The sequence below is a fragment of the Eumetopias jubatus genome, unplaced genomic scaffold (genome assembly GCF_037043125.1).
Source record: "Eumetopias jubatus isolate StellerSeaLion01/CBP00866 unplaced genomic scaffold, mEumJub1_p1.0 scaffold_11, whole genome shotgun sequence".
Taxonomy (NCBI): domain Eukaryota; kingdom Metazoa; phylum Chordata; class Mammalia; order Carnivora; family Otariidae; genus Eumetopias; species Eumetopias jubatus.
The window spans coordinates 99,431,968-99,452,573 of NW_028274817.1; the positions used below are offsets into that span (position 1 = coordinate 99,431,968).

A 20,606-nucleotide genomic window follows, 5' to 3' on the forward strand; every position below is an offset into this window, starting at 1 on the left:
GTATCATGGCATGATGGAAAGCATTGGCACAAGATACTTCTGGTTTTAAGTCCCAGTCCAGCTACTAGTTGTTTTTACCTCTTGCAAACCAAAAAAATGAGTCCTAAAACCTTCTGTAAAGCACAAGGTACATATGAACATGTCTCTACATATAAGTATATGTGCACACACACATACACGCAAACACATTTTTGCCAGTACCAGTGGTAAAAGAGGGTATAAATACATGGTCCTTGCCAACAAGGAGCCCACATTCTAGTGAAGCGAAAAGGTGTGTTAGCTCCTCATCGCTGCTGTAATGAATTACTGCAAATTTAGTAGCTTAAAACGGCACAAATTTATTAACTTACAGTTCTGGAGGTCAAAAGTCCAAAATCAGCCACAGGGGGCTAAAATCAAGGCGTAGGCACGGCTGTGTCTTTTCTGGAGTCTTGAGCAAAAAAATCTGCTGCCTTGTCCTCGTTAGCTTCTGGAAATGACATTTCTCCCCTGACAGCCACATCCTCTGTCTTCGGCGTCAGCAGTGCAGCATCTTAGAGCCTCTCTCCCTAGCGCTTGCACTCCTGACCCTCTCTTAATAAGGACCCTTGCAGTTACACTGTGCCTGGCTAGATAACCCAGGATAACCTCTCCGTTTCAAGATACTTCATCTCATCTGCAAAGTCTTTTTTGCCACGTAAGGGAACATATTCACAGGTTCCAGGGATGAGGGCATGACCATCTTGGGGAAGTCATTATTCAGCCAACACGGGAAGTAAATTAAACAGTATGGTAAAGATTACCACAAGAGACAGAGAAGAAATCCAACATAAACTGGGCAAAGGGGCTATGAAATGTTCTTGGAACATGGGTTATCTAGGCTGCACCTTGAACAAGTAGAATTTAGTCAGCTGATAAAGAGGGAGAGAAGGTACCTGACACAATGCAGCCATATGTTCACTTAGCCAGAAGGGGTTCAGTCTTGGAGAGATGAAAATATGTTTGGAGATTAAATAATACATATGATTAGGAAAAGGATCTAGGAGTAGATAATGAACGGTCCCAGATGCCATGCTTTGGAATATGAATTACACCCTAATGGTCTTGGGATTAAAAAAGAAGAATTTCGAACTATTACTGCTATTTTAAAGGGTGAAAGATAGGATAATATTTGTGTTTTCAAAGCATCGCTGTGATAAGAAGAAGGAGGAGTTAAGAAAAATACTGACACCCAGGTGGAGAATGGATTAGGTTAGGGAAAGATTGAGGCAGACACCAAAAAGAGCTAATGCGGTCATCAGGGAGCCAATAATATGATCTGAACTAGGACAGTGGCGAGATGGAAGAAACGTGAAACCAGACTCAAGAGATATCAGCAAGATGATAATGTTGAAATCTGAGGTTCTTAGATTTAGTCAAATGCTTTTTAAAAAAGCGTTAGTATTAATCATATTGAAGGGGAAGCTTTCTGGCAAGCACATATTTTCAATAGAAACTTAATTAAGGGAGGAAATAGCACATCTGGGCAGCAGATTTGAATTGTGTGGGAAATAAAGGAGCTCAAAAATCATACATTTGAAAAGTAGCCAAAAAAAAAAAAAAAAACAGTCGGGGGGAAGAAAAAGCAATATGTGAAAGAATAATGGGAGGTACTTGGCTATTTATAAATGATAAAAGATGACATTTTTCACCTGATAATTACTTCAGCCTGGTCAGACAAATAAGAAATTAAAATCAGAAGTTTTCTCTTCAAAGATGACAAAATCTTATATTCTGAAAAGTTCCCAACTGGAGGGACTATTTAAACTGTCAATTGTAGAAAACAATTTGTGGAAGATCAGGTTTAGGGAGTTTATAAAGACATCATTACATTGAGTTTATTGTTCATAGTTTGTTTTATGTACTGTAAGGGCACATTGTTAGTATTATCATGAGTTGTTTTGTAACTTTAAATTTCTCTAGAGGGGGATATGATTTAATGTTCTCAAGAGTAACATCATAAAACCACATTTGGTAGTAATTTTTTATTTTTAACAATAGCAGACTTCATACACCAGTGCTCATACTGTAGACCATAAAAATGCAGTCTTAGTAAAAATATTCTTTTCCTGAAGAGCTACTTAGAGACATCCTTCAAACACAGGAATTGTTCCTGGGCTTGTGTTCATAAATATCACTGTGATGAATTGTGTTAAGAGAACTCAGTACCCCAATAAAGCTTAAAATGGGTCTCTGATTCCAGAATCACATAAAAACTCTGAAGAAATGGATGGCTGAAGTTGATGTTTTCCTGAAGGAGGAATGGCCTGCCCTTGGGGATTCAGAAATTCTGAAAAGACAGCTGAAACAGTGCAGGGTAAGATTTTTATATGACCCTTATCATATGAAGACTTTTATATGGAAGTTACGATTTGGTTTCATCAGTGGTCCTTAACCAGAGTGATTTTGCTCCCCTGGAGGACATTTAGCAACCTCTAGAGACATTTTTGTGACAACTTGGAGTGCGGTGGATGCTATTAGTGTGTAGTGGATAGAGACCAGGAATGCTCTGTACATATTCTACAGTACAGAGAGACAGAAGAGCCTTTCACAACAAAAATTAGCCGGTCTAAAATGATACTTGTGCCAGTGTTGAGAGACCGGGTTAAATAAATGAGGAACAGAAAAAGATTATCTTTTACTCAACACTCATAAGATTATTTTACTATAAAATACAGTTTCATTTAAAGGCAAAATCCTTTGAGCTATTTGTTATATCCTACTGCAAATTATTAGTCATACTGGGTTTCTCTGCCCAGGCATACTGCACTGGACATAATTTTATACAGTACGGATTTTTGAAATAATATTCATTATACCATTGTCATGCAGTGGAAAGAAAGTAATCTAGCTCTTTAAAGAATTTTCTTTGCAAATACAAGCTAAGAAAAAAGAAAACAAACCCAGCTTACAAATAACTTTCACACCCATCATGCTATAAACAATTGCTGCAATATCTTGTATTTGAAAACCAAAATCATTTCAAGAATAGTAATGTATAAAGCCCATCATTTTCACACATTTTTCTAACAAGGAATATTAGATTTATTTCCTTGTGTGTCTGATCTAAGCAGAATATAGATAATTCCCTACTTGATTCACACCAGGAAAACCACTGAATAGTTACAGCAAGACTGAGACATGGATAGGTCTATATCTACAGGTGGGTGCGTATCAGATTTTAAATTCTTTAAAATCTTTTAAGGAAATAAAGATTTTAATTCATGGATAATGTCCTGAGTCCTGATTATATGTTTCCTATCTATGTGGTATTTCTAGTATGTTGTGGTGATGTTTGCAGCTAGCTTACATGGAATTATTTCCTTAGCTTTTAGTCAATGATATTCAGACGATTCAGCCCAGTCTCAACAGTGTCAGTGAAGGTGTGCAAAAGCTGAAGACTGAAGCAGAGCCGGAGTTTGCTGGCAGACTTGAGACAGAACTCCGAGAACTTAACACTCAGTGGGATTACGTGTGCCATCAGGTACGTACAGCCTCTTTCACTGTGCCTTGTCTCTGTTTGATTAAGTAAGATTTTCTTAATGTCTCCCTTGACCACTGCCCTTTTTGAAAGTTTAAACTCTGAATATGTTGATGCTTTAAAGCCTGGTGAGTTCAAACTTGCGTTTGTCTACCATAAAAAACAAACAAACAAACAAACACTTTTATAGTAGCGATTTTAAATAGTATCTCTTCATCTTACTGGGATCCTAAAATGACCTTCTCGAAGATGGAACATGCTGAACAGTAATGTCCTGTTTTTAAGTGTGATTTTCATTGAATGTTTTCTTCATTGCATAACTTTATGATAGTAATTGGATTAGCAGAACATACTCTACACTTGTAGACTTGGTATGGGGATAAAAGAATGACTCATCTATGTGTATGTACAAATATGATAATTTTCACTTCTGATTATTAAGATAGGCAAGTTTGGCTTCTTCATTATATTTATTTCAGTAAATGAATTAAGATTGGAAATAGTTAAAGAAAGCTCAATGGGGGAAATAAAACACAAAATAACTCTATGATCACATCTGAGTTCCTCATTTTTATGCAGCAGAATGTTCTATAAACATTGATTTTCAATTTCAAGATCACATTATGAAAAAGTAAATATTATATACACAAGTAGTGTATATCTAATACTTCTTGTTCAAAAGATGAAATTTTGACCTAAAGCAGTGGTTATTGTTCAATACACCTGTACCTTTTTTGAAGTTAATAAGCGGTTTCTTCTTACACGTATTAGAGGCAGTCTTTCATTATTTATAAGTAACCTTTCAAAGTTGAAAAGAAGTCACGCCACAAGGCAAACGTTAAATTTGAAAAAGGAAAAAAACTGAGAGAAGTAAAAGGCAAGGCCAGTCACCCTGCTAATACTGTCACTGGCAAATGCTCAACAGTTCTAGTAAGTCACAGATAAGATAGCCCTGGGTCAGCTAGCTTGCATTCTTCTCAGGAGTAAGCCAGTTCTAGAAGGAATGGTCAGGAAAAAAGTATTACTTAGGTAATAGATTATACCATTTATGTTTTCCTGGAAGGCCAGAATGAAAGGTATTTGTTTGTTGAATGTTTCTAACAGGATGAATAGAAAGAATAACACCAATTAGGGCAAGGGGGAAAACAACAGCAATATATATATATATATATATATATATATAATCATCAATATTACTGAGACCTCTAGGTTTTTACATGTTGGAGGAGTATAATTTTTAAAGTATCTCTGGTCTTAAAACATCCTTGTTCAAGACCTTCTTTCTCCACTAAAATATACCACAGACTTGTCATTTAAAGAGAAGTGTTGTAAACACATTAGCCTGCTGTGTAACAAAAACCCCATAGATCCTATCCATGTTTTCAAACCATTCTAGAATGTTTTATGTCTCTCTGCTTCTCCTTGGACTATCATACCGTGTAATGCTCTGACCTGATTGCCAAATGACCTACGCTTCTTTAGGAAAGTATCATACACTCAAGAAGACAAGCAAGACAATACAGTCTTCCCAAGCAGTGAAGCAAAGCTTGGGTGTTGGGCCTAATTCAGGGCTCCAGAGGGAACGGGAAAGAAATTGTAAATCTCTGCATTGCAGACATGGCTACATACAAAATGGGGTGTGATATTCTTTCTTGGGTTAAAATTAACTCATTTGTTTTTAGATGGTAGAGTCTGGAAAAAAGCATAAATAATTAGAGACAAAATTGTCCAAATGCCTGATATACTTGGAAATACTTGGAGATCCCATGATTTGATTTTGTAGGTATAAAATGGTTGGCATTTTAAATTCTAAAATTTCTGTAGCCAAATTAAAAAAACAAGACTTTAGTTGTTTCTAAAATAAAGGATAATCATTATTAAAATAACTCACAATATGTTAAGAAAAAAGAAAAAGAAGAAGAGAGCAGGAGGGGAAGAATGAAGGGGAGTAAGTCGGGGGGGGAGACGAACCATGAGAGACGATGGACTCTGAAAAACAAACTGAGGGTTCTAGAGGGGAGGGGGGTGGGGGGATGCGTTAGCCTGGTGATGGGTATTAAAGAGGGCACATTCTGCATGTAGCACTGGGTGTTATGCACAAACAATGAATCATGGAACACTACATCAAAAACTAATGATGTAATATATGGTGATTAACATAACAATAAAAAATTTAAAAAAAATAACTCACAAATTAGTGAACCATACTCAAAAGAAGGAAGATAGAGAAGGAGTTTCATAATTATACATGTCTTTACATTATTGTGTTACATAGTTATTAAGGAAACTAATCATATGCATGCAAATGCATAATTTATTTAGAGACAATTTTTACTATTTCTTCACTACTTATTAGAATATTTACTTCAGTATATATTATTAAACATTTTGTAACAGATGTAAGTTGGAAGAAAATAAACATAATAAATGTCTATCTTCATGGAGGGTATAGTTTAGTAGAGAAGATGGAAAGTAAATGAGTTAACAGAATATCACACAAATGCCTAATTTTAATGTTGATAAATGCTCTGAAGTAAGCAATTACAATGCTCTGAATGAGACTAAAGGAGCAGGGAACCTGCTTTTTACTGGGTCTTCAGGAAAGTATTTTCTGAAGAGGTGGAATTAAAAGCTGAGGCCTGATTAAGTGCAAAGAGCCTGGCCCCTGGGCGTGTGGACAAGGGAGAGTCTAGATACACAATGAAGTGGGAGAAACTGCCGAGGTGGGAGAGAAGAGTGTGTGTACAGGAGGAGCATAGGGGAAGCCTCTAAGTGGGGCAGCATGAGCCAGGAGAAGCCTGGTGGGAAAGAAGTCATGAACTGTCTCAATAAGTCACAGTGAGGATTTAGTATGCGCATCAAGCGCACTGGGAAACTATTAGGCTTTTACATAGAGAAGCAGCATCATCTCAAGTGAGCGTTGAAAACTTTGCTCTATACTCCTTTGTATGAAGAATAGCCTGAAGGGGCACAAGTGGAAGCAGGTGGGAATTGCAGTTGTCCAGGTAGGAAGTAATACTGCCAAAGAACAGGGAGGGCGTTAGTGGAGATCGGGAGACATGAGGAAATTTGAAATACATAATCCTCTTGTGACATGATGTTTGGCTCACTGTCCAAACCTCTCGTGTTCTTTTTCCAAGTTCTTCCATTGAGATGGAGGTGATTTCAATACTTGTTGCTCTGTCTCTCATTACTGTTTATTTTTATTTACGTGTATTTTCCCACCATACTGTAATGAACATGTGGAAGGGATACGTTATTGTGGGCAAACTGGACCAAAATGCTTGTGGGACTCAAAGTTTGTTGAAACTCTATCCTCCATGGTCTGTCTCCAGCAAGCTTACTTCACTCAGTGTGCTCAACATTATGTAACATAGTCTTATTTTTTTTTCTTATTTTTGCCAATTAGGCAAGTTCTTATTATATTTTTTTATCAGGGATTCTACACTCACACCCACCTTTGACCATTATTCCTTTTCTAACATGACACTTTCTTCATTTAATCAGATCCTGTGAGGAATGACGTATTTGCTGGTAAAAAGAGCTTGCCTCAAGTCGAGAGGCTGAGAGAAGGGATCAGTTTATTCAGTTTCCTGTTTGAAGCTACAGTGTTAAGCACAGTGCCTTTAACTAATGAAAGAAAGACTAGGGGCTCAGGAAGGAACAAAATTGAACAAAATACTTCCATTTTGGTCAAGTTTACTTTGGAGAAGTAGACAATCAGAAATGTATCTGGAATTCAAGTGGGATACTTGAACTGGGCATATAAACGATGCAAAAATGAAGATATCATTTATATAAGAAAACTCCTATCTCACAGTGGAAAGATTGTCCAGACCCACTTCCCTGAAATGCTTGGCTAATAAAATTTAAAACTCTTACAGTTGGAGAAGGATTCTCATGGATAGAGAGGCAAGCATAGTGTGTAAAACCAGAAGGTCTGGAACCATATTGCCTCGGTTTAGATCTTGTCCCCACCATAAACTCCTTGTGTGATCCTGGAAAAGTTGCTTATTCTCTCTATGCTTCAGTTTCCCAGCCTATATAATGTGATGATATTAACATCTACTTTATAAGAATTTTATGATCAAATGGGTAAATTATTTGAGAGAGAGTGAGAGAGAAAGTGAGAGAGAGAGAGAATGGGGAGGGGCAGAGGGAGAGAGAGAGAGAGAGAGAGAGAGAGTCCTCTAGCAGACTCCCTGCTGAGTGCAGAGCCCGATGATGCAGGGATCTATCCCACAACCCTGAGATCATGACCTGCACCAAAATCAGGAGTCAGATGCTCAACCGATGGAACCACCTGGATGCCCCAAATGAGTTAATCTTTGTAAAGTGTGTAGACGAGTACCTAGCACAGAGTAACCACTATGTACATGCTTGGTAAAGAAAATAAATGGACGTGAAATAGACATAAACTTGCATGTATAAAATTATAAAATATGTGTCATTTCTAAATAAATAGTGCATAATTATATATTTTAATTAATAGTAGCTATAAATTTATAATAGTTACCAAGAAACACTGGATCTAGAGATTAGGAGGATGTCATTCTGGTAACATAAAAATCTGTCTTTTTCTCACTCAGTACAGCTTTTGGGTGCAATCATCCACAGATTCCTGGGTCCCTCTTCATTATTTCTTAAATGTTTTAACAGCTGACTTACTGTCATTCCTGTCATAATTGTTGGGGATTTCAGTATCTTCTCAGATGATGCTTCCAGCTCCTGAGCCCTCAGTTCTTTGATAGCTCCTCCAATGATTTTTGTCTTCCACTCTACCGCCGCTGCCCATTCCCAGCCTCTTAACGTAGAAGTTGTCATTACCAGATACTTCTCCATAATATCATCCTCAGGTACCCCGCTCAGCAGGCATCACTACCTTCCTTTCCAGCTCATTCCCCTAGTAATTCAACCTAAAAATTCTTCCATCCTCACGGAATGCATAATCCAATATTTTTACCAGCTTCTGATTAGAGAAGCACTTCGTCTTCTCTTTGTCATTTCTTACTCAAGGGAGATTCTGTACTGTATGCTGGCTATCTGTAATCCATCATTAAAGGCACCCCTTGTATTTTCTCTCACCTCTTTGTGCTCTCCGGTCTTTCTGTAACATACCCATATGGCAGCACCCTACCTAGGTCAGATTCACTTTCCTGCTGATGCTGTGCCTGCACTGGGGAGGATGAATATGGCTAAAGGAAAACACATATCATGCTGAGTAGTCTCACTTGGAAATCATGAGTGCAAACCTCAAGTAGCCCATTGTGCTGACTGGTAATCTTATTACATTTTTCATATCCATTCATAGCCCCACTCCTCTGAGGAATATTTCACAGATTTCTTCAGATTTCTACCAGTTCTTCTTCCCTCCTTACTCTATGGCAATTAACTAGCTTCCCATTTCTTCTTCTTCTTTCTTTTCTTCCTTTTTAATTAAGCTTCCCATTTCACTGAAAAAAAAAAAAATAGAAACATTCAGAAGGGTACTTGCACATACTCCCACAGACCTGCATATTAGTTCATGGACTGTTTTCCCACTGTTAATATGAGTGACCTGTCTGTGCTCCTATCTAAGGCCAGCATTTCCACTTTTTTTTTAAATAAAGGTTTAATTTATTTATCCGAGAGAATGAGAGAGAGAGAGGTACCACGAGTGGGGGGAGGGGAGGGAGTAGAGGGAGAAGCAGACCCCCTACTGAGCAGGGAGCCCAATGTGGGACTCGATCCCAGGACCCTGTGATCATGACCTGAGCTGAAGGCAGACGCTTAACCAACTGAGCCACCCAGGCACCCATAAGGCCAGCCTTTCCACTTATATGTTGGACACCATCCTCTTTTTTCAGCACACAGACATTATGCCACCTATTGAACATCCTCCTACCTCCTACATCAAAATATATTTCTTTCGTCTATTGGATCATTTCCATCAGTAGGGAATTATGCTGCAATATCTCCTGCCGTTAAAAAAAGATATCCACTTGAAGTGCTTGGCTGGCTCAGTCGGTGGAACATATGAGTCTTGATCTTGGGGTTCTTTTTTTTTTTGATCTTGGGGTTCTAAGTTCAAGCCCCATATTGGGTGTAGAGATTACTTAAAAATAAAATTTAAAAACATACGTACTGAATGGAGCACTGGGTGTAACAATGAATCATGGAACACTACATCAAAAACTAATGATGTAATGTATGGTGATTAACATAACATAATAAAATAAAATTAAAAAAAAATACTCCCTTTGCCATACATTTCCTCCTCCCCACCTCTCCGTTTCCATTCCCCTTTACAGAAACTCTTTCCATACCACTCTTCCCGTTCTCTCTTGAATGCTCCCTAATCAAACTTTAGTCATCATCACTACCCTGAAACAGTTTTTGTCATGATCACCAGTGAATTCACATAATTAAATCCATTGTTTAGTCTTTATTTTTGTTTGATTGGCTTCTATATCATCACTTTCTGTTGGTTCCCTCTTAGTTTGCCTTCAGTTTCCATAACCACTCTTAATACCTTTGGTGATTCCTTTGCCTTGGCCTCTAAACTTGGAATCATTTTAGGGCTCCTTCTTTTGACTTCTCTTCCTTGTCACCACTTACTCCTTTGGTAAACTCATTCAGATTTATGGCTTTAAATGTTATCTATAAGTTGGTGCTTCAACAATTTTGTTATAATCTGGACCTCTTCCTAAATTCTAAATCTGCATATCCATCTCCCAACTCAATACCTCCATGTTAATGAATAGATATACTAAATCTAGCATGTACCCCAAATTCCTTACATACTGTTCAATCTGCTACCCTAATAGTCTTCCTGGTACAACAAATGACAACTCCATCTTTCCATTTATCCAAGCCAAAACCCTTGAGTCTAGTCTTGTCATCTCTTTCTGCCTTTGTGGGAGATGTGCAATCCAGCACCATATGCCAGGGTACTTGGGAGGAGTCTCACCCACCTATGAATCAAGTAATAGTCATACCTCATTCCTGCCTGTGTACCTTGCAGTAGTCCATTAACCAGCTTCAGCCCCTTTCAGCCATGGTCTGGTAGCCCCTGAAGAGAACACTGACTTAGACAATCATCCATGGAAAAGAGAGCCTTAGTGGAAGTCTAAGAGTCTATTAGAGAAGATACAATGCACTGTTGGAACAAAAAAATCCAAGACTGGATGCATTGGAGAGGGTAAGAGGAAAGGTTTGACTTTACTTGCATCACTTCTCCCCCAAGGCTGCATAGCTCCATGTCAAGAGAGCCCTTCTCAGAATCAGGATTTCTCCCATGTGGAAAAGTGAGACCATGTGAGAGAGTGCCCAGCTTTCCTAGCTATGTGGGATGTTGCCGAAGAAGCATATTTCTCTCTCTCCTAGCCACAGTACTAAGTTGTGAACTATACTACTGAGGGGTAATGAGCAGCTGAAAGAACAGCCACCAGGTCTTGGAATTGTATTAAAAGTACACAGATCATATTAATATCACTGACTTCATCAGGAGGTCCACCCACCAGCTGCTGGGGTCACTCTGCCCAGTGATCTCCCCAATTTCCCACAGCACTACCAGTGTCCTATATGACACAGCCACATACATCCCAATACTGTGGCTGGCTTCCAGTGCATACTCTGAATGGTGGCAAGTACAAGCTTTTGTAAGAAGCTAATGAGCATGTACAGAAGGTTGACCTAAATCTGCAGGCCTTGGAGAGACCACAAACCTGGCATTTAGCACCACTCTTGGGAAAGCAAAAGGGAGGCTGTCAATACCTTGTCTGGTTTTTTGCAGGATAAAGAGAAGCCATACAAGCTTAAGAATTCTGCCACAAGAGAGAGCCAGAATTGTGGAACAGTCGTATTCATAGAGGGTCTCAGATAGCCTCAGAATCCCTAGCAGGGTTGACAGAAGGCATTTCTCTTTCGATGGCAGATAGTAAAGACTGGAGGAGGTGACTTTTACTGTGAATGCAAAGACCATGTTGCCAGACTTCAAGGAACATGGAGAATCAAGAAATCATGCTACTACCAAAGGGTCATAATAATTTTCCAGTAACCAGCCTCAAGGACATGGAGATCTGTTCATCTGTTAAAGACTTGAAAATAGTTATTCTAAGGAAACTCAATGAGCTGTAGGAAAACAAAGACTATCCAATTAAATTAGGAAACCAATACATGAACAAAATGAAAAATTTGTAAAAAAAAGAAATAGAAATCATAAAAAAATAACAAATCTGAGAGCTGAAGAATACAATGAAAGAAGTGGAAAAGGTAATAAAGAGCATTAATAGAATGGATCAAATGGAAGAAGAAAATCTGTGAAGATAGGACCTTTAAAATTGGTCAGAGGAGAATGAAAAGAAAAAGTGAAAAAAACCTATGTGCCCTATGGAATACTATCAAGAGAAGTAATTTATGAATTACTTGACTTGAAAAAGTCATTTATTTTATCAGCAAAATAAGCTTATTTGTGAAGAGTAGAGGAGATGCAATTTGGGACAGTTAAACTATGGCAAACCATAGGCACATCTGAAAAGACAAAAGCAAGGTCAGCTTTTATTGGATTTCAGGGTGAAATTGGGGAAGGTTGTTTTGAACAAAAGTTTATCGGAGGAGGACAAGAATGTAAGGATGTGGCAATTTCTCATTGGTTGTGGGCATTGTTTAGCACATTGTTCCTGGGATAGGAAGAGAGCTTCCTTCTTTCTGCTGGTTATGTAGGCTGCAGGGAGTGGTACATGTGTGACGGCTCCCCCTTTAGGGCTTTATGACTCTATTTTAAATGAGGTTTCCTATACTCATTTTCATACTTTTTGCCTACAAGGGAACCTCATAAAGCTTTCATTGGATTTCTCAGCAGAAACCTTACATGCCTGGAGAGAGTGAGAATATATATTTAAAGTGCTGAAAGAAAAAAAATGCTAACCAAGAATATACTATCTGGCCAAGTAGTCTTGCAAAACTGAAGGAGAGATAAAGTCTTTTATAGACACACAAAAGCTGAGGGAGTTCATCACCACTAGACCTACCTTAGAAGAAATGTTGAAAGAAGTTCAAGCTGAAATTAAAGGATTTTAATTAGTGGCAAGAAAACATATGAAAATATACTGTATACACTGCATTAACAGAATGAAAGATAAAAATCATACCATCTCAGTAGATGCAGAAAAAACATTTGACAGAATTGACAAAGTTTTACATCCTTTCATGATAAAAACTTAATTCCGTATAAAAGGAATGCCTCTGATCATGAAAGCTTTTCCTCTAAGATCAGACAAGGGTGCCCACTCTCACCACTCCTATTTAACATAGTCCTGGAAATTTTAGCAAAAGCAATTAGGAAGGAAAAAGAAATAAAGACATCCAAATTAGGAAGGAAGAAATAAGATTGTCTGTTTGCAGATGATGTATTCTTCTATATAGAAAATCCTGAAGACTCCACCAAAAAAATGTTATAACTAATAAACAGATTCAGTAAAGTTGCAGTATGGAAGTAGTCAAATTATGCAATGAGCCCAGATGTCCATCAACTAATGGTTGGAAAAGAGAAGATGTGGTATATATGTATACAGTGGAATATTACTCACTTATCAAAAAGAATAAAGTCTTGGCATTTGCAATGACATGGATGGAGCTAGAGTATATTATGCTAAGTGAAATAGTCAGAAAGAAATACCACATAAATTCACTCATGTGGAATTTAAGAAACAAACCAAAATGGGGCAACTGGGTAGCTCAGTTGTTAAGCATCCAATTCTTGATTTCGGCTCAGGTTATGATATCAGGGTTGTGAGATCAAGCCCCACATGGGGCTCTGGGCCCAGCACGGAGCCTGCTTAAGATTCTCTCTCTCCCTCGCCCTCTGCCCCTCCCTGCCCCACTCGGCATGCATGCACACTCTCTAAATAATAGATATATACAGATGAATATAGGGGAAGGGGGATAAAGAGAGAGTGCTGGAGGGGAGGTGGGCAGGGGATGGGCTAGATGGGTGATGGGTATTAAGGAGGGCACTTGTGATGAACACTGAGTTTTATATGTAAGTGATGAATCACTAAATTCTACTCCTGAAACCAGTATTACATTATATGTTAACTAAAATTGAAAATCTTGAAAAAGAAGTTGCTGTATACAAAATCAATGTATAGAATTATGCAGGAATCAGATTTCTATACAGTGACAACAAAATATCTGAAAAAGAAATAAAACAATACCTTTTATGATAGTATCAAAAGAGTTAAGGAATAAGTTTAACCAAGGTGGTAAAAGATCTGTACTATGAAAACTATAGAACTTTGTTGAAAGAATTTGAAGAAGACACAAATGAAAGATATCCTGTGTTCATGCATCAGAAGAGTTCATATTGTTAAAACGTTCATACACCCAAAGCCATTTATAGAGTCATTGCAATCCCTATCAAAATTCTAAGGACATTTTTTCTCAGAAATCAAACAAACATTCTTAAAATTTGTGCAGAACCTCAAAAGACCCCATATTACCAAAACCATCCTGAGAAAGAAGAACAAAGACAGAGGTGTCACACTTCTGATTTCAAACTATATTACAAATTTATAGTAATAAAAACAGTATGGTACTGGCATAAATATATACACATAGACCAATGGAAGAGAATTGAGAGCCCAGAAATAAACCATCATGCATACAGTCAACTAATATTTGGCAAGGGAATCAGAGATAACCAATGGGAAAAGGATAAATCTCTTCAATAAATGGTATTGGGGAAATGGGATAATCACACAGAAGAATGCAATTAGATTCCTATCTTACACCACAAAAATTAACACAAAATAGGTTAAAGGCTTAAAAGACCCGAAACCATAAAACTTAGAAGAAAACAGGGAGAATGTTCTTTGTCATTGGTCTTGGCAATGATATTTTTGATATGACACCAATGCACAGGCAACAAACAAAAAATAAGTGGAACTACATCAAACCAGAAAATGTAGACGCACATCAAAATAAACAATCAATAAAATTAAAAGACAGCTTACAGAATGGGAGAAAATATTTTCAAACCATGTATCTGATAGGGGGTTTTTAGCTAAAATATATAAGGAACTTCTACAATTCAGTAGCAAAACACAACATGGTTTAAAAATAGGAAAAATGAATACTCTTTCCAAAGATGACATACAAATGGCCAAAAGTTACATGAAGAGAATGCTCAGCATCACTAATAATTGGGGAAATGCAAAACAAAACCACAGTGAGATATGACCTCACATCTGTTAGAATGGCTGTCATCCAAAAGGGCAAGAGATAATTGATGGCAACGATGTGGAGAAAAGGGAGCCCTTGAGCACTGTTGGTGGGGATGTAAATTGCTGCAGCCACTATGGAAAACAGTATGAGTGTTCCTCAAAAAAAAATTAAAAATAGAGCTACCTTATGATCCAGCAATCCCACTTATGGGTATATTTCCAAAGGAAATGAAATCAAAATCTTGAAGAGATATTTGCACCCCCATGTTCATTACAGCATTATTCACAATAGTCAAGATATGGAAACAACCTAAGTGTACAGCAATGGATGACTGGATAAAGAAGATGTGTACCTATACATATAAAGGTTGTGTGTGTGTGTGTGTGTGTGTGTGTGTGTGTGTGTGTACATACAATGGAGCGTTATTCAGACCTGAGAAGGAAGGAAATCATGCAATTTGCATAAATTTGGATGGACTTTGAGGGCATTATGCTAAGTGATATAAGTCAGAGAAAAAAATATTGTATGATCCTACTTATAGGTGGAATCTAGAAAAGCTGAACTCTAGAACAGAGTAGTGGGGGTGGTTGACAGGGCTGGGGGGTGGGGTAAAGGGAAAGATTTCAGTCAAATGTTACAAACTTCCAGGTATACACAGAATAAGTTCTTGGGATCTAATATACAACATGGTGACTAGTTAGCAATGCTGTATTATATCTTGAAAGTTGCTGAGAGAGTACATCTTAAATGTTCTCATCACAAAAAGAAAAAAAATGGTAATCATGTGAGGTAATGGAGGTATTAACTAATCCTATTGTGGTAATCATTTCACAATATATATGTGTACCAAATCCTCACATTGCGCACCTTAAACTTATACAATGTTAATGTCAATTATACCTAAATAAAGCTGGGGGAGTAGTGGAATGAGGAAGGGCAGTGCTGAATGTTAGATTTAAAAAATTCTAGAATGGGTGGGGGCACCTGGGTGGCTCAGTCGTTATGCGTCTGCCTTCAGCTCAGGTCATGGTCCCAAGGTCCTGGGATCGAGCCCCACATTGAGCTCTGAGCTCCCTGCTCGGCGGGAAGCCTGCTTCTCCCTCTCCCACTCCCCCTGCTTGGGTTCCCTCTCTCGCTGTGTCTCTGTCAAATAAATAAATAAAATCTTTAAAAAAAATTCTAGAATGGGAAACATGAATAACTTTTTGTTTTATATCTGAGGTGTGACTCTGTAATCTGAAACTGAAACTCTATAATCTGAAACTGTGGGTGGAATGGGCAATTTAAGGCTAGAATGCTGGCATCACTAATATGATAAAGGTAAAGGGAAAATTGTCCAAATCTTTATACAGAAATCCTTCTAAAATATGAAGCACCAGAAATTCCTATCTCTGTCTGGTCAGGCATAGAGCTGTGGAATGTTAAGTCTGGAAAAGACCTTGGAAATCATCTGGTCCAACTGTTAGATTAGTTATAGAGCAGAGATAAAGAAAAATGAGCTGATGTCTCCAGGTTCACTTAACTTGCTAATGATTGAGTCCAGGTCTCCTGATTCCAAAGCTGATGTTCTTTCCAATACATTTGTGCTGTCACCTCAGAATGACTTCCCACCTGCTTTTCCTTTTAAAAAAAATCACTCCTGATCCCTTCTTTCTGGTGTAGTTTAATAGCATGCAGTATATATATATATATATATACATATATATATATATATATAATTTTTTTTACTACAACTCTTTAGCTAAGTTCTGTTAGTCATTCTAATATTATTGTCACTTTGCCAACTGCCTGAAAAGATTATAGTAGAACATCTGAGTAGAAATCGAGCAACCTGTTTTTTTACACTGATTATAGGCTCATTGATTATGCAAATAGCCTTTATACTTAAATTAGCTTAACTGTTAGACATATTGTTCTAGCTATGTCACAGTGAAGCATTTATTTACATTTCAGTAGCTCAGACACTACATTTACCAAGGAGAGTAAAGAACTTAAAGTTCTTTTAATTTAATTGTATCAGGCTTAAGATGGTTGTAAAGAACAAGGAAATTAATATGGTTCTGCACATATTTAGTATTTGCTAAAGTACATAAAATTTCATTACACTAAAACTGTGTGTTATATATTAAGACTGTACAATTAAAACTCCGTTCCTTAAAAGATAGAACTCTACTTAATTTCAGAGAAAAGAATTAACATCATTGGATTAGATTTCCTTTTTAAGGTAAAAGAGAAGCAATATATAATCTTTCTAATACCAAACTGAGATTTTTCCCTCAGTGTGGTACAACAGGGTGGTTTGTAACAAGGGATTGACATGCACAATTTTCTTGTAGATATTTCAAGTTTTGCTATTTTTCTGGTTAATAAGTAATACATCTTTTGTAAAAAAGTACTTCAGAAACCTATGAGGCTTCAAAAGCATAAATCTCCGCCTATTACCACACTTACTGTTTTGCAACCTGCTTATTAAGCTTAAAGTTATATACCAAACCACTTTCACTTCAGTACAAATGTACTGGTGCTACATAGTATCCCATTGTGTGCATATGTATATCTCACAGTTTGTTTAACTTATTCTCCACAGAAGCACATTTGGATCTGTTTCTAATATGTGGCTGTCTTCAAAGCTGAATTGAATAGTGTTCATGCCACGTTGTATTTCTGTGGTATTTGTTGTGATCTTTCCTCTCTCATTCCTAATTTTCTTTATTTGGGTCCTTTCTCTTTGATAAGTCTGCCTGGGGGGTTATCAATTTTATTAATTCTTTCAAAGAACCAGCTCCTAGTTTCCTTGATCTGTTCTAGTGTTGTTGTTGTTGTTTTCTATATCATTGATTTCTGCTCTAATCTTTATTATTTCCCTTCTTCTGCTGGCTCTAGCCTTCATTTGCTGTTCTTTTTCTAGCTCCTTTAGGTGTAAGGTTATGTTGTGTATTTGAGATTTTTCTTGCTTCTCGAGGTAGGCATGTATTGCTATATACTTCCCTCTTAGGACTGCTTTTGATGCATCCCAGAGGTTTTGGACTCTTTTGTTTTCATTTTCATTAGTTTCCATATATTTTTTATTTCTTCTTTAATATCCTGGTTAACCTATTCATTCTTTAGTAGGATGTTCTTTAACCTCCATGTATTTGTGGTCTTTTCAAACTTTTTCTCATGGTTGACTTCGTTTCATATCATTGTGGTCTGAAAAGATACATTGTATGATCTCAGTCTTTTTGTACTGATTGAGGCCTGATTTATGATCTAGTATATGATCTATTCTGGAGAATGTCTCATGTGCACTTGAAAAGAATGTGTATTCTGCTTTAGGATAAAATGTTCTAAATATATTTGTGAAGTCCATCTGGTCCAGAATGACATTCAAAGCCATTGTTTCCTTGTTGATTTTCTGTTTAGATGATCTGTCCATTGCTACAAGTAGGGTGTTAAAGTCCCCTATTATTATTGTATTATTATCAGTGAATTTATTTATATTTGTTATTAATTGTTTTATATATTTGGGTGCTCCCACGTTGGGGGCATATCTATTTACAATTATTCCTGCCACTTTGTATACTGTGTTTCATATGATACATTCTTTAAAGTGAAAGAGTAAAACAAATTTAAAAAATTAACTGGAAGAGTAGACTCAGATTTATGAACATTAGAAACTGTGCCAATAAATTTACATATCCAACTGAAACATATTATGAAAAATTATTTTCTCTATTATTCACAGAAAAGCGTAGCTATACACAACAGCTAAATTGTAGTCATGGGGGAATGTATTCATTTTAGTACATATGCCAAATAAATGGCTATATCTTATTTTAACACATGAAATTAAGTGTAACCAATAGCCATGAATTATTTCCTCATTCATATAAGCTTTTTCACTTCTTGTTTCATCTTTTCTATCTAAGCTTTCTGTTATTTACAGACTGTTCAGTAATAATATAATGATAATGTTTTGTGACTTTCAATATTCATGCTTTGCTTGTTTGTTTGTTTTATGGAAGGTCTATGCCAGGAAGGAAGCCTTAAAGGGAGGTTTGGATAAAACTGTAAGTCTTCAGAAAGATCTGTCAGAGATGCATGAATGGATGACGCAAGCTGAAGAAGAATACCTAGAGAGAGATTTCGAATATAAAACCCCTGATGAATTGCAGACAGCCGTTGAAGAGATGAAGGTAAAATAAACCAAATAAAATGAAGCAAAGAAAGAAAAAACAGACAAAGATGCTAGTTTGCTTGACATTGTGATTCTACACTATCTTTTCTTTCCTTGGTTTGATGGTGGAGGTTGGGTTTTAATGAATTCAGCTTCAAGTTTGGTATACATTATGGATTCTGAAATTTTTATTTATTTATTTTAAAGCATTGTCAAAATCTAAATATTGACAGTCACCATTAGCAACATTTTCCCCATGACATTATATCGTATTAAGTGATTGGAATCGGTTACTCACATTAGCTGTTTCTAGCGATGAAAATTCAAATAAAAAATATGCCAAGTGTTACTGCAATGACAGTTGAAAATGTAGCTAACAGGCTGTGTTCATTTGGTGTTTTAAAAGGAGTTTCTGAGAATTTGGATACTACATACTTTAATTGATGGCCTTTAATGTGAATAAAAAGGACTGGGTTTACACGGACTTCTCAAACAGTGGGATGAAAACTAATAGTGATTTAGGACCAAGGGAACTAGTACGTAGCAGGGACTGGGAGGTGAGGCCTGAAGTAGAGTCTCTGCAGTGGCATTTCAGTATGACCTTGGACAACTGGACAGTCAGTGTAATCTCTGATTTGTCATGTCTACACCATGTCATTTTCTAACTTGAATGTATGAACTGAGAATTGAAACTTACATGTAAGTAAATTGCCTGGCTCAGAGTGGGCATTCAAAGACCCTGTGGTAAGACCAAGAGTATTGAATATATTTCATTCCGTCCCCTTCCAAGTGGATCATGTGGCTTTGGTCACCTATAGAAAGTAAAATTAGAACATATAAGGAAGACTTTATTTAAACAGTAATAGTTTTCAGGGTACTAAAAGCTGCATAATTATTCTAATCTAATAATACCATATATCATTCATTCATTTAAGCAACAAATATTGATTGTATAGTTACTTAAGTGCTACATACCCTTTTAGACAGTGAATACAGTGGTGAGCAAGACATAAGAATGACCTGACTTCTTGGAACTTACGTTCCGGTGGGGGGAGGGCAGGCAGTGAATGGAGAAATAAACAAACCCTTTTGAGATCATGGTAGTTTGCCCAACAAGTAAACCACAAATGTGAAATAAAAAATAATTAGGGTTTAGGTGGGAGTTGGGGGTAATAAAATGCATTTTAGAAAGGGTTGACATGTAAGGAATTCGTGAGGCATTATAATCGGAGATAGGAGTCCTAAGAAAAAGTCAGCCTTTAAAAAAAAAAAAAAAACTATTGGAAACACATTCCAGTTGGAGGTGAGCGCTCCTGCAAAGACCCTAAGGCTAACCGGGAAGAGAAAGAGGCCTGCCAGGCTGCACAGAGTGAAACAAGATAAATCACCTGAGATGATTTTGAGGAGGTGGGTAGGTACCTGCTAACAGGAATTTCGTAGGATTGGGGAAGTTCATGAGAAATGAAGTGGGAAAGCCATTGGACAGTTTCAAACAAGAGACTCTAATGATTTTAAATTTGAATGTGGGGAGGTCACTCTTAGGAAAATTATATCACCATAGATGGTGAGAGCTACAAGATACTTTGGAAGCAAATAGACCACACTTCTCTTTGCTGATCCGAAAACTGAAATCCCCAGATAGGTGAATAATTTACTCATAGTCACAGGCTTTATCTATGGTAGAACCAAGAATATTGAATATTTGTCATGCCATCCCATCCCACACCATCCCATCCCAAGCTATTC

At 37.1% G+C, this 20,606-nt stretch overlaps 1 protein-coding gene across 1 annotated transcript in view; it reads left to right on the forward strand.

The window, feature by feature from the left end:
• The window catches only part of DMD (dystrophin), a 1,674,912-nt gene that overhangs the window by 336,545 nt on the left and 1,317,761 nt on the right, over positions 1-20,606 (forward strand). Inside the window, exons 19-21 of the mRNA XM_088028834.1 lie at positions 2,222-2,335; positions 3,347-3,502; positions 18,709-18,879. Coding sequence (XP_087884960.1) covers positions 2,222-2,335; positions 3,347-3,502; positions 18,709-18,879 — 441 coding nt within the window. The remainder of the gene's footprint in view (positions 1-2,221; positions 2,336-3,346; positions 3,503-18,708; positions 18,880-20,606) is intronic.